Source organism: Struthio camelus, chromosome Z (assembly GCF_040807025.1).
Source record: "Struthio camelus isolate bStrCam1 chromosome Z, bStrCam1.hap1, whole genome shotgun sequence".
NCBI classification, from domain to species: Eukaryota; Metazoa; Chordata; class Aves; order Struthioniformes; family Struthionidae; genus Struthio; species Struthio camelus.
Genome location: NC_090982.1, coordinates 62,404,728 through 62,421,486, shown reverse-complemented (window position 1 = coordinate 62,421,486; position 16,759 = coordinate 62,404,728). Strand labels below are relative to the sequence as shown.

At 41.5% G+C, this 16,759-nt stretch overlaps 1 protein-coding gene across 3 annotated transcripts; it reads right to left on the bottom strand.

Moving 5' to 3' along the window:
- Positions 1-299: 299 nt before the first annotated feature.
- On the bottom strand, positions 300-13,778 carry LOC138064655 (proteinase-activated receptor 1-like). 3 transcript variants are annotated; one of them, XM_068928246.1, is made up of 3 exons: positions 11,211-11,511; positions 5,852-6,103; positions 300-3,242 (listed from the first exon to the last, which is right to left on the bottom strand). In XM_068928246.1, exon 3 carries the CDS (start codon positions 3,238-3,240, stop codon positions 2,038-2,040), a length of 1,203 nt encoding a protein of 400 aa, XP_068784347.1. In that variant the 5' UTR covers positions 3,241-3,242; positions 5,852-6,103; positions 11,211-11,511; the 3' UTR covers positions 300-2,037. The 3 variants fall into 3 exon arrangements, with proteins under 3 accessions (XP_068784347.1, XP_068784348.1, XP_068784346.1); XM_068928247.1 differs by lacking the exons at positions 5,852-6,103; positions 11,211-11,511 and adding an exon at positions 13,760-13,778; XM_068928245.1 differs by lacking the exon at positions 5,852-6,103 and having other exon boundaries at positions 11,211-11,563.
- Between the last annotated feature and the right edge of the window lie 2,981 nt (positions 13,779-16,759).

Sequence of the window (16,759 nt, the reverse complement as noted above, 5' to 3'; positions counted from 1 at the left end):
TTTCTTCGCATACTACAGACCCACTGTACATAGACACTACAGTCCTGTGGAAAATCCAAAGATTTCCTATGCACATACATATATACTTATGAGTCAATACTGGGTTTACTTCATCCCCTCCCTAAACTGTCTCAAAAAAGAAAGCACAATTTTGAAAGTTTTGAGTGGTAAGTCTGTGGCTGGACTGATACATTAGCCACCTTTTTACATTGTATGGAGCCCACCAAATTTCCAGAGGCTTACATGCTTAGTATTAAAGTTCCAAAGTAGTTTACAATGATATAATTATATCCAAGAAGTAGTAGATTAGGGACAAATTTATTTGGTTAACCTAGGGATATGTAACAAGAAATGTACACAAAGGGTAAATATTTACATATTTTTCTCAAGTTTATAAAACAAAAAGTAAAATGAAAGCAGCTTCATAAGATGCAGGAAAACGGTTGCTACTTTAAGGAAATGCCTAACTATGCTTACGCTAAATCCAACCACAGAGCAAAAGGAAGCAAACAATTTCCACGACTGTCAAACTGTTTTCAGTGTACATTTCCTTCCCTCCTAGCGTGTAATACTAACCCTTGCGAAAGTAATGGTCTCTTCTGACTAGCTAAAAATAAACCACTGTCATGAAACAAAATATCACTGCATTGAAAAAAAGTTCCAATTAAGTCATAAATCTAAAAACCAATCCCCAGCATACAACTACAGGAAGAGCATGGGGAATTTTTCTGCCAGCAAGATGAAGCTGTTTCTTGTAGTTTTAAGATTTAACCTGTTTTTTTGTGGAAAAAAAGCAACCCTCCCCAATATAATATTAAACAAAATGAGAATGTATCTGAATATGCCATATCGCTTGGGATGGACTGAAGACAGCTTTTATCCATTGCTGTTCCTGGCAGATCACTGTTGCAAATCCTACATTAAACTAACTGCTACCTAATCTGATTTCCATTTTCCTGTTAAACAAATCTACACATTTGTCTCTAAAACTGATTTCCTGTTATTTGACTTAGGAATCTTTTGTAGTAAAAGAAAGCTACAGAATGAAGTTAGCTGTTAGGCTCTACATTACAGCAATTTTAGCAGATATGGATACAATGTAAAATATAAAAATCATCCAGACTTAGCGGAGATAAAGGACATTTCCAAGACCTAATCACATGCATGACGACTAATCACACGCAGGAAAACACACTTGCAAACTGCAAAACAGGATGCTGAATACTGCTTCTTCTCTGGGGTGCCATTCAACATTGATTTATTGTGAAATTTGGGTCTAAAAATACCACGGCTGTTGCAGTCCCAGGCAAGGTGCTGGGAGTATACTAGGGGGAGGAACACTGAAAGAAAAGCTTGTTCTAGTTGCTGAAAATTATTTTCTGTGACAAATGTCAATAGCTGCTTTTCATACAAAGTGTTTTGAAGTGGAATATATAAAAATGTAAAATAAATAGTTTCAGGGCCTAATATGCAAAATAATAAAAAAAAGTTTATGGATAATTCCACAAATAAAAACAAATAGGAAAAAACATTGCTTGGAAAGATATTTTCACTTTGGTCATGAATTAGCAGATAACTAGTTCCATAAATGAGAATCTAGTCAACCTGACAAAGTTTAAACCCTTAAAATAGGGTTTCATAAAACCCTTGCAATAAATTGAATTAAAAATTTTAAAGGATTTGGTTAAAAAAAGTAACTTATTTGAAAAACACTCAACTGCTTTTATTAAAAAATTATTTTTCTGTTCTAAATTAACTTATATACATACACTATACACGCATAGTGTTGAATTGTGCATTACTAGAACGAATCCGCAGAACTATGTATTATACAACAACTTGATCTAAGGCTTTGCATAACTTATATACATACATACACTATACACGCATACAGTGTTGAATTGCGCATTACTATAACGAATCCACAGAACTATGTATTACACAACAACTTGATCAAAGGCTTTGCATATATTAGATATAATACTTTTTTTTCCCCTGAAATTGTCTAAAAATTAAGCAAGTGTAAGAGATATTTTCTCAATGCATTGCTAGCAATTTCCTGTAGACACTGTTATTCACATTACTGGAGCAAGTATCCCTTCTACTAGTGGTTGACATTGACTGGCCACTGCCGCTACTACTGTTAGGATCAAAAGTCTCTTTACAACTGAAGATAGCGAAAAGTTGCCTCTGATATTGAGAAGAAGCATAGTAGTAAATAAAGGGATCAATGCAACAACTAACGCTGCTGATACAAACACAGAGTAGATAGGCAAAGTAGAGATACTCTAAACTGTTGTCATAAGAAAAATGTATATAATGAATTAATAGGAGGACATTTGTTGGTCCAAAACAAATAACAAAAACAGAAAAAACAGCTACACACAAGAGCAAGGCACGTTTCTTCTTATTTTCTTTTGCCACAATACTAGAAGAACTAAGACATCGAATGATACACAGGTAACAGACGGTAGATATTATAAATGGCCCTACAAAGAAAATAGAAGAGAAGATGGAGAAGAAATGGAGGTAATAGTTGTGAAGTTCAGATTCTTTTAGTACATCATGACAGGTCGTTATATTTAACTTGGGTATTTCCATAGCTTGCTCTCTGACGAGAAAAGGTATAACCCCAGCTATTGCCACAAGCCATATGATGATACAAGTCACTGAGGCACGTGTTAACGTACGCCATGAAAGAGAGTGGATGGGATACACCACTGCTAAGAAGCGATCAAAGCTTATGCTCGTCATAAGCATTATTGAACAGTACATGTTACAGTAGAAGGCAGCAGTGACGAAACGGCACATTTCAGGTCCAAATACCCAGTTGTTTCCAGAAAAATGATACGCAATCTTAAAAGGAAGCACGCTTACGAACAGTACATCGGCAATGGCCAAATTCAGCATGTATATTACAGCTGGCTTTTCGATTTTCATTTTTTTCAAAAACACAAGTATTGCTGTAACGTTCAGAGGGAGACTCAGCATAACCACTAACATGTAAACTGAAGGAACAAAACGCGTCAGCCATGGACTAGTGAGGTATCTTTCCGTTTCTGCTGACATTGGTCGTTGCGCATTTAGAGATGAATTCATTTGACTGACGGATCCTGATCCACCTTCTGTGACGTTTTCAGTACCATTGTCAATGTCTTCAATAGGTATAGGGTCATCACGGTTATTCAGGTCAGGCATTAAGAAAGTTCTGCCCCTTATGCGGCTGCTGTTATACACCATGGCTGAAAAATAAGAAAATATAAAGATTAATAAGCAAATATTTACATACAAAGGGGAAGGCAAAACATCCTGCAAAAAAGGAAAGCTAAGCTGGCATTAGCAAAAAAAAGCAATAAGGTCAGTTCCTTAATCAGAGCACCGACTGCCCACGTGTTTGTTCATCTCTTTTTGTCTTTGCTCCCTGTTACAAGTTTGGATAAGATATCCCTCATCTGCTATGTCTTCGCTTGTAAACTCTTTATGGCAGGACTAAACTCTATGCTTAGCAGCCCAATCTTTTCTACGTTCTCTATAACCTACCTTAATACAAATACAGCAATAAGTTTGCCACCTTCAGCTTTCTTGGCCAGAAAACATCCTGGATGCTCTGGAAACATCCTGCCCAATCCTACTGCAGCATCAAGACATGCCGCAGCAGTTTTCATACAGTTTTTCATTGTTGACATGAATCAGACTTTTACTTGCATCAAACGGGGCCACACATTTCACTTAAGTATTTTTTCCCAGTTCTACTTTATATAATACATCCGTGCATCTAGGAGAACCCTCGGGGCACTTCTGAAACCTGCCACTAGCATTCCCTGGCTGCGAGGGTGTCCTGCAGCAAGGGGTAGTGACCGTGGCAAAGAAGAAAGCGTCCAGAGAAGCATGGGTGCCTTTTGAATGTAGCTGTAAAAAGTCAGCAATTTTGTGTTACAGAGTGTTGTCAGTGTGCATATGGGCTTGCTTATGTAAAATGAACAAAAAAAAAATCTGAAGAGCTACTTTAGACGCTATTTCAGCAAAGCAATTTGTATGGATTTTGTATGAGCCAGCAATATGCACTTGCGGCCAAGAAGGCCAATGGTATCCTGGGGTGCATTAGGAAGTGTTGCCAGCAGGTCGAGGGAGGTGATCCTGCCCCTCTCCTCAGCCCTGGGGAGGCCTCACCTGGAGTGCTGGGTCCAGTTCTGGGCTCCCCAGAGACATGGCACTCCTGGAGAGAGTCCAGCGGAGGGCTACCAAGATGATTAGAGGGCTGGAGCACCTCTCCTATGAAGAAAGACTGCAAGAGTTGGGCCTGTTCAGCCTGGAGAAGAGAAGGCTGAGAGGCGATCTCATCAACGTGTACAACTATCTGAAGGGAGGGTGTCGAGAGGATGGGGCCAGACTCTTCTCCGTGGTGTGCAGGACAAGAGGCAACGGGCAGAAACTGAACCACAGGAAGTTCCATCTAAACCTGAGAAAAAACTTCTTTCCTGGGAGGGTGACAGAGCACTGGACCAGGTTGCCCAGAGAGATTGTGGAGTCTCCTTCGCTGGAGATATCCAAAACCCACCTGGACGCGATCCTGGGAAATATGCTCTAGAGGACCCTGCTTGAGCAGGGGGGTTGGCCTAGATGATCTCCAGAGGTCCCTTCCAGCCTCAACCATTCTGTGAATCTGTGGATACTTACTCTGGAAGACCATCAGTTTTCAGATTTGACTTATCTACTTAGGTGCAGGATCATTCACATATGCTATAGGCAGGCAGAAGTGACCTCTATTTAAGTAATTGTTCATCTGTGTAGTCGCATAACTGATCCTTTTCTGACTCCTACACTATTAAAATAAAAATTAAGGTGTGTTAGCTTATATCATTTAGCTGAAAGTACTTCACCACGATCCACCTGCCTAATGAGGCTATTTCAAGTTAGCAATTGTTTGCTCTACAGTAATTCAAACCTGTTTGTTAGACAGATGAGAATAACTGGTAACTAAAGTAACTTAAGGATTCTTGTGGCAGAGACAGAGCGGCTGCAGCTTTAAGCACCCAGCTATCACCTTGTGTGATCAGGTTGTGGGAGAGGGGCCTTATCCAGTGTGAATTTTGGTAAAATTCAGTCTTGGTTGATGAATGAGATCAGAGAAGTGACATACATATTTTAGGATTTTTAGTTTTAAAAGCTGCTGTACTATAGGTATCATGATGTGTCACGGCAGCATTCTAGGGGAACAACAGAAGGAGTGTGTTTGAAACAATGGTTTAGTGTGCAACATGGCTAGATTGCGACCTTTACAGGCCACAAAAAGGACACTGGATGAGAACTCGAGTCTGGGAGCTTGTACAGACTGAACTATTTAGTGTAGACTACTGAAACCAAAATGGCACAGAAGTATGTGGGATTCAGTATGCAGTGTTTGCAGAGAAGGGCACTAAGCCAAGTTGTAAAAGGTCCTACCCTGCATTTTAAAAGTAAACATTAACAAGAGGCAAAACTACAGAACCTTACTCTTTATTTTAAAAGTTTAGTCTGAACAGCTGGATAGCTTCAGGAGTCAGCTGTTAGTTCAGCAGTTCAGATGCAGCATAAATTATATTTAACACCTCTAGCTTTAGCCATCATCCAAGCATTACTCTGTGGCTAACACTGAATACTTAGGTGATTTACAATACTTAATGATTACTGAAATTGAAACCTGTCACAATTGACACCATCGGCATTGGTGTCTGTTGGGAGGATCATAATTATATTTGCATGAAGAGGAAGCTAATTTATCATGCTTGGAGGCAAGTCTCCATAGTAAGGCAGAGAGACATCAGGGGAAAACGCCTGGGTAGTACCCCTGTACTGTATCTGTGGTACCCACTTGCTTTATGAATTCAAGACTTTGAAGGCTCTGAACACGCATTTCCTCCATTCCCATATCTGGAATAGAACATTTCTGAAACAGTCGACAATGATGATCCCAGTCCCTGAAGCTCGGCACATCCTTCTCAATTCCTCCAACAGCAAAGAACAATGTGGAGAACCAAAGGAAGAGGTGACATGGTTTTATGCAAGGAAGGCACAATCTGGCGGAACACAGTTCTGAGTAGACTCGATGACAGAGAGGACAGACCTGGGTTTGGAGAAGGGGACCGCGTTACCAGGATAGCTCTGCATGCCAGGGAAAACGAGCTGCTTCTTGCATTAGCCCAGTATCCCTGAACTTTGAAGGGCTTCGCTTGTGCTCCTGCCTCACCTTACCTAGCGCTGCTGCAGGGAAGCCACAAGAGAAGTTCTGGTGTGTCTCACTTGCTGAGCACTAGCGTGCAAACTGGCAAGAACTGCAGAACCTTAACGATTTGGGACTAAGTCACTTCCCATGAAAATTCTTGACCGTAATATGACCCCGCCCCCACAGTGATTCATTAGAACAACACGAAAATATACCATAGGAGAAAAATGATGATTGGTTGAGTCAGCTTTTATCAAACAATCGACCTTTGTCATAACTATCGTTTATAATAATAGTTACTTACAACACTGCTAATAATTTTAATTATATCCTGACCTCTTAAAGCAAGCGTATTTACAAGATGTGTTTTATATGGAAGTTTTTAAACTCCGTGTTATTCCACTATCAAACATTTAAAAAAGCAGAATCCTATTACACTAACTCGGGACAAAAAAATTCATAAGTAATTTTAATATAATTAAAATCCTCAGAAATAATACTTTAGTTCAGGGAAAGCCATAACCTACTCTTTGTATAAGCGAAGATGTTCTAAGTTCAGAACTGACCTCAGCCTGGACGCTGTTAACACCACCTCCATACTGTGTACTGTGACGGACCATGTCTCTATCTTGAGCTTAGATGACATGCAACGTACTACCTGGGAGTCAAGTCTACAGAAAAAAGGGAATTCATCTATTAAAGCTAACTAGCTACCACCAACACTAAGCTGAAAGATAAGGAACCTCAAATTTGCCATTTGTTTGCCACATCGTAACAGAAGCAGCAGAAATTTAAAGACTTTCATAATGAAATTCAATTTAATTTTAATATAAGGAGCACAGCCAAATTTCTTTTTTTAGCTTGTCAACATCATTTCTTTCAAATGCACAGCATCTGTATATTATTACACAAAACAATAATGCACTTAGTTACTACCCTGAGGTTCTGAATTCCTTTTGTGTCAGTGTTTATTTTGACAGAGCCAGTAATCTGAGCTTTATATACAGATGGGAAGAGCATGAAATGATGTTTAATTATTTCAAAATATCTTAATGGACCTTGACAATAAACATATAAAGATTAGCAACAGGAAACAGGCTTCTGCTATAAACTGAGATATTACAACAGAACTAAGAAAGACACAGTAGGTCTACAGAGAAGAAATGATTTGAAAACTACTCTTTAATAGCTACAGCTATACCAGAATCTTGTGTCAGAAATACCTTTCTTGTTGTTTGAAAGCTGTAGATATTATTTGTCTCTAAAATATATTTGACTACAGCTTAAGCAATTTTTAATAATACCAAGCTGTTAAGCGAACAAATGCAAAGTTTTAACAGCGTAATAATCATAAATACTCAAACAGTCATCCTATTTTCACTAGGTTGACATTCAGTGCCTTTGGAAGAGACCTCATCAATTATTAGAATAATAGAATTCTCACTGCTGATATGACAGCATTAATAGCTGTATCAAAGTGCTTGTAAAATATAAATAGGTACAGTTTACTAACAACTAAGAAAGAACAGGATAAAACATTCAGGTTTTATTACGATGGTGTGCAGGCAGGACACTCGACTACACACAGTCTTTCCTTTGCTCCTATTAAGAACTTGAAAAGTCAAAAGTTCAATAGAATCAGTACGATATTCAGCAAGCCTAAAGTTCTCTTTTATGGCCTGGAGGCTTTGCCCTGATTCTCCAACAAGGATTTAGAGAAGTGATGTAGAGATGTCATTAACCTTGAGATTTTTTGATTTGAACAATCTATACAGTGCTCTTTTCCATCACATGCTAAATTTTGTTGGTCTCCTGATCAACATATGCACATTATGCTCATCCTGAAAGGCACTGCTTTTTTATGCAGAGCTGTTTTGCATTCATTTTACATCTACTTCCATATGTAAGAGGCTACTGTGTGTACTGTTCTGTGAAAGAAAAAGCTGACAGCAAAAAATAAAGGACAAGTTCCAGTTGGCACCCGGTCACACAAAAACTAGTATTGGCACAAAGGAAAGGGTGGAAACGTGTGGCCAGGGTAGGCACAAAAGCTTAGGCTTTCATCTTTTGACAATGGCATGCACATATAACAGCTCCAGCCAATCTTAAACTGCACTCCGCATTTCCTGAGGGCCAGAAGAAAATTCTGAAATATTTCTGTAGACCCATAAATTTGGCTAGCACTTAAAAAACAGCCATGTTCATGTGCCAGGGGATATTTTTGTGAGGTGGAAAAAACAAACATTAGGCTCTGGCTCAAGCCAATTACATGTATCCTTTCTTAAGTGCCACTGGACAATTATTAATACTGATTTATGAGCATTACTGATGACAGCTGCATTCATACCATTGGCTTAAATGAAAAGGCCATTCCTTTTATCTCCCCTTTGCATAATCCTGCGCTGATGAACATCTAGAATCTAAACTACTAAGTGGCCCATAAATTAGTTACTCACAGTGAGAAGTGGAAGCCAGACACATTTACAAACAAGGTGAGACCCAGTCCTGTAGGCTAGATGACAATTACTTGCTTTTGTAACAACAAACATCATATTTTCTTTTTTTAAAAAAAGTTTCTTTAGCCCATTCCTTCCTTTAAACTACTTGTGCTGCCTGAGTGATGTATTAACAATTTTGCATGTTTTCCTAAAGAATCATTTTCTTGCAGCCAGGTGCCTGGCCCTTTTTGCTCTCCTTCCTTTCCTCTTCTCAATAGTTTTTGACCACAGTTGCCCGATTCAAGCAATCTCTTCCTCTATTTACCCAGCTGCCAGCGCCCCACCACAGAAAAGTCTGGGCAAGTTCAGTCCTTAGCAGGCCTGCCTAGCCTTGAAGACGCAGGATCTGGTGAGGCGATCAGCAAGCATCTAGTGCCAACTCAGCCGCTGCATTTTGCCCCCCAGCAGGTCCAGTAGAGATCACTAAACTGAGAACTAAGGACAGTGAAGGGTCTAGGAAAAAGTGGGGGAGTGGTTGCAGGGGCTGTGAGAGTGAAGTGCAGGCCTGGGGATACAGCAGTGCATGTCAGGGGGAATTAAATACATAGCAGTGGAAAGGAGGAGTTATTTGGGACCCTGGGAAAATGACATTCCAGCGGGAGTGGGTGTAGGGAGAACAGAACGCATGTTTAGATGGTCAGGTTTCATTACTTCTACTGCTCTTGAAATTAATCGCTTTGACTTTCTCTTTTCTTAGTGGCGGTGATGTCATACATCAACTATTTTGATCGTCACTTCCTAAGGAAGCATCAAATAAACAGTATAATTGGGGGGGGGTGCTCTTTAATGAAGACTATAACAGCAAAAGGCAGGAAAACAAGCGTGAATGTTTCCATAAAATGGAAGAATTGCATTCAAAGGAACAATCTGGCTCTATTATTAACCTGTATGGTTTGTAATTACCCCTTTCTTTTTTTCTTTTCTTTTTTTTTTTTTTAAGGGCACCCATTTGTCCTTGTGCCGAGATGTTTTTTAGCCTAAATAATTTTCCCTCTCTGATATTCCCCTCCTGGCATAATTACAAAGACTAGCTATGTCACCTCTCCACCTTCATTTTAGTAGATTAAACGTGCCACAAGCTGAAATTTCCCCTCACTTGGCAGACATGCTCTCTACTTAACAGTTTGAATTTCACCTTCCCAGCAGGTATCTCAAGGGGCTAAGGTATGAATTCTTAGCAGCTGTTTGTACAGGATCACTATGGGATCCAAACAAACGCAGCTCTGAGATTACTTGCTAGTTTTTCTTTTGGATTTTGGTTTTTTATAGCCATATCACAACAAAAACTGCTAATCTGGACTCAACTCTTTCTCCTTGTGGTCTCCAGTGTTTAACAGAAATCATCTAAATGCATAATTTTGCTGTTTGTGCTGTTGCACCTTTACCAGAAGCTGCGGGGTTATTTAGTGAGCACCGCATACACATCCTCCCCTCAGCATCGGCTGTGCTCAGACAAGTTCTGAGCTAGACGGACCCAGGGGCTCACTAGTTGTAGCGCTCATGTTGTCACGTTCCGTTAATTCAACTGAGATGTAGGTCACCAGAGTCGGTTGGGGCAGCTAGTCTGATCTAGTCTGGGTCGGCATATCTGCCCCTACTTTGTGCTACCTACAAACTCAGCAGGCACTCTAACTCCTGGAGCTGTTAACAAAAGGCAGTGCCATTTTTTTGAGGAAATCCACTAAGACACCTCTACAGCCTGGTCATTTCTTTCCATCATCATTTGCCATGGCCTGGTCAGCTCTTCAGCCCTGGGAGAACTCTAAACCTCTCCTATCTTTCGTAACCCTACCTGTGCCCCTGGGTCACAAGCCTTGCCAAAATGGCCGCCTTTCAGATCTAGGACGCTACCCTTCTTCAAAAAAGTTCTCTTATCAAACAGTATCTGTCCGATATAGCTCTTTCAAGGCTAACATTATGTTTTAGCCTTGTTGTTTAGCCTTTTACGTTTAGCTTATGTTTTTCGGCATTACGTTTTATTATGTTTATTGCTATACCTCTGTTCTGTCCTTGAAAATTTAAGGGACACCAGTCTAAAGTTATAAAAGAGAGAAGAAATCTAGAGCAGCACTGTAAAATGCCAAAGAAAACGTGATCAAAAACCCTAATTAAAACTTCAAAGCACAACACCACGGCCCCGGCTCCGCACAGGTCAGCGATGCCATGTACGAATACATTTCGTTTGTTTTTTTTCTCTGTCAAAGGAAACGGCCCGTCTGGACCGCGAGGCTCCGCGGAGCGCTGCCAAGGCAAAACCCCGAGGCACAGCCCGCCCACGGCCGGCCGGCCGCCCTGCCCGCTCGCCCGCTCCCGCTCACAGCGCAGCCCGCGTAGGGGCACGTACCGCCGCGGCGCCACCCCGCCCGCGCGCGGCAGCCGTTACTAACGGCCGCGGAGGACCGTTACCAGCAGCTCCCCCCCACCCCAGCCACGCCCCGCCGAAGCGCGGGAGGCCGCCGCGCCCCGGCCCCCGAGCAGCTCCCCCGCGCGGGGCGGAGGAGGCGACTCACCGGCGCGGGCCGCCGCGGCGGGCGGCGGGAGCGGGCAGCAGAGGAGCCCCAGGGCGCAGAGCAGCGCAGGCGGCGCCTGCAGCCCCATGGCCGCCGCGCAGCGCAGCGCGCTCTCCGTCCGGCCCGCGAGCGCAGGGGCCAAGCGAGGGAGGGCGAGAAGAGATGCGGCTATAAACCGCCGGGAGGGCGGCACGGGGGTGGGGAAGGGCCGCCCTCCCGGCCGCCGCGCCGAGGGGAGAGGGGGGGGCTCCTTCCTGCCGCCCGGCAGGCGAGGGGCGGCCGGGCTGGCCGGCGGAGGGAGGCCGCTGCGCTGAGGGAGCAAACAGCCGCAGTGTTGCCGAAAGGGCAGCCAGACCCTGGGCACGCCCTCGGTGAGGTGTAGGAAAGCCGGCACGTACCAACTGCAGGCCAGCCTTAGGCACCTGTTCCTCCTTGGTGGTAGCTGGTGACAGAAAAACTGAAGGAGTAAGCACTTGGACAGGCATAGAAGATAGAATTACAAAACAAAGAATTATTCTGCGCTAAGAGAGAGGAATTTGCCAAATCTGAAATCTGTTGTGGAGCTAGAAGGGTAAATTTTCTTTCTGTAATTGAAATCGCTTGTATGTGGTTGCCACTGTGGGCTATAAGGCCAGTGAATAACTGCATTGTTTGTGTTTGAAAGATCACACCCATTCAGAAAAGCTCCCTAGTATATAGATCTGTGTTCTGTAAAAGAGCCAACATTCATCTTACTTGTATTCCATGGGTTCGGTAAATTTACTGCTCTAAAAGTACGGGACACCCTAAAGAAAGATTCACAAGCCAAAACAGACGTGAGGTGCGCACAGTTGGGAGCTGAAAGGATCCTTATGAAGTGGTACCTCTCCTGAACTAGATAGGAAAGCATTGTTCTGTCTTTCTCGAGTTGCTCAGGAATGAAGAGCCAGTTAAACTGAAACCTAATCAAAACTATAGTTGAGGAAACTATTTTGATAACTTTGCAGCTGTTTATGTAGACTCTCCACCAGTATTTGAGTGCTATGTACTCCTTAGGTCTCTAATACAGTCAGAAGCTTAACAAATAGATGCCCCTTGGTTTGCTAGGGTATGCTGTCCCTGCCTCAACAGCATATACTTAATTTTACAGCAATACGAGCATAAAGTTCCCATTAGAAGTTGATCATCCCTCTGAAGCACCTTTGTTACTGCAGAAGCACTGGCCTTTACTCTTAACTGCCCTCTTAAACAGGGGGTAAGAGCCATGGAAAATCAATCTTCCTAACTGCAAGTACCAGTTCCCAATAAGTACCACTTCTAATCTTTGCTTGCTCTACTATGTTCTTCCCATAATCCTAGTACTTGCTACATGTTATAACCTTGTTTAGGCAGAATCCGATTTGCACAGAGTAAGTGAAAGAAAGAAATAAAAGTCACACTGCTGGCCAGCCTTTCCATAGCTGAATAACAAGCCTGCTCTAATTAGCAAGAACTGTATTCAAGACAAACCTCTATCAACTGTGAACACACCAGGGAACCCACAGAAAATATTGTATACTTAATCACAGACTATTCCTTTTCATGTATTTGGAAGAAAAAGTGAAGCTGCTCTTGGGCACTCCAGTGATCTCACAGCTCTACAAGCATACCCAGAGGCTCTCCCACCCAACATTTCTGTTCAGTGTGCACACAACCGGAAGCTCCCTGTACTTCAAATCAGCAGTAAAAACTTGAATTAATCTTCTGTGCTGTGGCTTCCTGTCAGCTGCAATAGCTGAGAGAAGTGGGCCTTCAAGAGAGGAGGGAGAATGAGTTAGAGTGTGCTTGTGAGAGGGAAAACCCTCCCATTACATCTTACCAGGAAGGTAAAGGTTGTTTGGTTTGGTTTGGTTTGTTTTTTTTAAAGCAATTACACTATAGGCAGTTTTAAAGCAGTAATCTGTTCTTACGGAAGTTCAGAAAAACTGACAGGATTCTCTTTACTGAAGACATCTAACTGCCCTGTGAACATACAAATGGAGCTCTGTGTCATTGCTTTACATCAGAGGTGCTCCACTTTCATCTTCATAGCGTGCATTTATATGGATTCAAATATATTTTTAACCTATGTAAGTTTGTATAACACAGTGGTGTCAGTGACCTAAGTGCGTATTGCCTTAGAAAGAATATACTGAAGCAAAGGAGGAAGTAACCCTAACGCACTGTATATAGTAAAAACATGACATGGACCCATTTCCATTGTCACGTAGGCAGAGCTCTCAAAGTGCTGCCGTCACTGAGAAACGCAGCAGGAGACATCTTGACGAGAGTTCAAATCGGAGATTTGGAAGCTAACAGATCAAGCTCGGTGGTGGGACTGGATCCCTCAAAGTGGTAAAGACCTGAGTACTTCATACACTTCAGTTCAGTAGACAGGAGAAACATTAAACCTCATTTTCACAAGATTACTGTGACATGTACTTAAACTTGAAAATAAGTCAGCATTTCAATTCCAGAAGAATGTTTTTGATAGCAAATACTGAGGCATCAGGAATGGCTACTGCACCAAGAAAAGAATTTTGTTCACTTACCTCAATACAACTCTGCCTTATGCAAGTTTTGTTCCTGTTAAAACAATCATAGAAAAGCAAAGAACAGCATTATTTTATGCTTGACGGGCATTTGATATAAAGACCACGTGAGGTAGAGACGTTGATCAAAATGCTTAGCACTACCCTGTGTTCTGGGTAACATGAGAGGAATAGAAGAGCAGGTTCCTGGGTTGAGCTGTTAAGACCTACAACACGTAGACCATAATTTTATCAGTCATGCTGAGGCTATCATATTCACACTAGCTGAAGTTTATCCCATTTCTTGAAATATCTGGGGATCAGAATGTAAATGCACAGCAACCTTTTCATCTGCAAAAAACAGTATTTGATACAGCTTATTGACATTGCTTATTGTCTCTTGTACCATAAGTGTAGCAACTGGAAATTTATCCACCCTGGAACTCAGTTTGAGGTGATAACTTTTACCACAAAAGCATTCTCTTAAGTAATTTCTAAGCTGTTCTACAGGCTGGATGAAAAATCTGATACCTGGTTAAGGTTTTGATAGTGTCCTGGAACACAGGAGGAAAACAAATAGGGTAGAGTGACACTAGCAGAACATCTATTTTTTTACCACTCTCTTAATGCTGCACCACTGGAGGTACATTCAAGAAGTGTCTGAATACCTACTTGTTTTACAATGTCTTCTGGCTGCAGCATCCTGAAGGTGCCTGCAGTGTGGCAAGTTCTCAGCGGTGAAGGGATTGGCTTCTGGAACAGGGTGCAGTAAAGTTAACTTTCAGACATAAGGTGGGGAACAGTAATCATTTAAGGAACTTTCTGCAAAGAAATCGGACTACTTGTTACTTCCGGTTTGTGAGTGTACAACACTACTAAAATATTCTAAACACGAAACAGCAAGTGAGCTAAAAACCCACCATTCTTAAAATGTATATTCATAGAAGTTATACTGCACCCTGGAAAAGCTTAACGTTTTCAGTATTAGTGTTACTTAAGTTTCAGAAGCCTTCACAAGTGGGCCAGTGTTTGGGAGAAAGCCATTTTCTCTGAAGTTTTTGTGAAAGATGCAAAGGGAAACTCATTGTACTTGCAGTGATAACCTTACTTGCAGATAAAAGGAACAGCCATAGGCTATGTCTTCCTTTAATCATCCTATATTGGATTAGTATAAATATAGCAAGTGGATAAAATAAAATCTCTATTTGTTACATTTTCTGCTGGCATACTAGAGCCAGATTTGAGTTAATTTTTGTATCCTGCAGTTATGCCAGTCAGCTTGTTACTTTGTTCTCTGTGGTTAAACTAATTCTAGTAGAGGTGAAGTTTCGCTGCTTCTAAAACTTACTGATTACCGCTTTTTAGCTCTACTTCTCTTTGCATCTCTTTCAGAGGTTTTTGGCGGAAGCACGTTACAGTACAAAACTTCCTGTCTTGTAAAACATGCTGGGTCTACCAAAACAGTCTACGAATATCCAGTAACATTACTATATCATTCACTACTTACTGTTTGGGGAAGGAGCAGTCTTTCAGCTCTGTTTAGGAGCGACTGCAGGTTGCTCTGGCCCATGCCTTACAGATGTAGCTACTGCTACAAAGAGAGTGAGGGTAGAAGTATCCTTTAGAGGCAAAAACAGTCCTCCAGGTCTGAGAAGAGGGTTATTTTTGTCCATCTACTTATGAACTTTATGAAGTCAGATGTTACTGTCACTCTTTAGATTTTCTATTAGAGGGAAATTTGTTTCGTTACTCCGTATTTTTTAAAATAGTCTTATGAGAAGGGCTGTCAAAGAGGAAGAAAAGTTTGCAAATAGGCACAAAGTGAAACTGGATAAAGCAATCACTTCTGTTTCTGTCCACTCGGCAAAACATGAAAAATAGGGTTAGGTCTGTAATTTTGTGAGTTGATTTAGAACTTCAGATTTCCACCAAAATAAGTTCCAAATTGAACTAAATCGATTGCAAAGCACTCTCAGGCAACTCAAAAGACTTATGGTAGAAAACTGCAAACTGCAGGGCTAGCATCTAACAGACTAAGACTACTGGCTATTATATTTTCTTTTCACTTCACTACCACTACCTGGGAAAAGGAAACATGCAAGTCTTTCAAGGGAGAGGTGATCATACTTCCCAGATCCTCTAGGGGCTTAATTTGTGATGGAAGTTGAATCCTTATAGCCAGAATGATGCAATTTCTAGTACAATAGAAACGGATGAGCGAGCAATATTCATCATTACTGGTGTCTCTTCAACTTTTGTCACCAGCAAGGCAAGTTTTTCCACAAGATAGGTTATATCCAAGAATGAAACTAGTATCATCAAATCATATCCAACTTTGATCAGTTGGCGACCTTAAATAGCAGGTCGCAGGAACCTCCAAAAGCTTTTTTTTTTTTTTTTTTTTTTGTTAGATTTAGTAGCTACTACTAGTAGCTGACAGCACTGAGTGGGTACAGAATTACTTTGTCCATTTGCACGGGACCCACTACTACCTGTCAATCTTATAGTTAGGTGGGAATCATTGTAGTCAATCTTGTTTAGCAGAGTTCAATATTTGTTTAGTGATAAGATCATAAACTGAACTAGTTGACTAAGAAAAAAGCTTCTAGAGGAGCTTAAAAAATTAAACCGACATTAATCTTTGATGTATACTAGGAGAGCGGGAATCTCAAGAAATGGTTGGAAAAAATAAGGCCTAGCACAGAGACTGTACCTTCCATGAACGTCATTCCCTGGGAACCAAATAAGCTTCCGCACATTAGATGCGGCTGGAAAATTACTGAGGAGGATCCTATTCACATTAGAACTAAACATGGTATTTCACCACATGTGTCTGAGCATGCCGTACAAAAGCAGCATATCCAGGAATGACTTATTCACACGCAGGCTGGAAAGGGCTATGATGCTTGAGCAGGAGGATCCCTGCTTGAGCAGGAGGTTCGGACTAGATAATCTCCAGAGGTCCCTTCCAACCTCAGCCGTTCTGTTAGCCTGTGTTTCTATGGTAAGTCACACCAGCAG

Excerpts from the sequence above, each read along its gene's own strand:
- LOC138064655 (XM_068928245.1), bottom strand. The coding sequence starts at position 11,298 with ATGGGGCTGCAGGCGCCGCCTGCGCTGCTCTGCGCCCTGGGGCTCCTC. Across the intron at positions 3,243-11,210 it reads CGCCGCGGCGGCCCGCGCCG|CCATGGTGTATAACAGCAGC; the intron begins GTGAGTCGCCTC and ends CTTATTTTTCAG.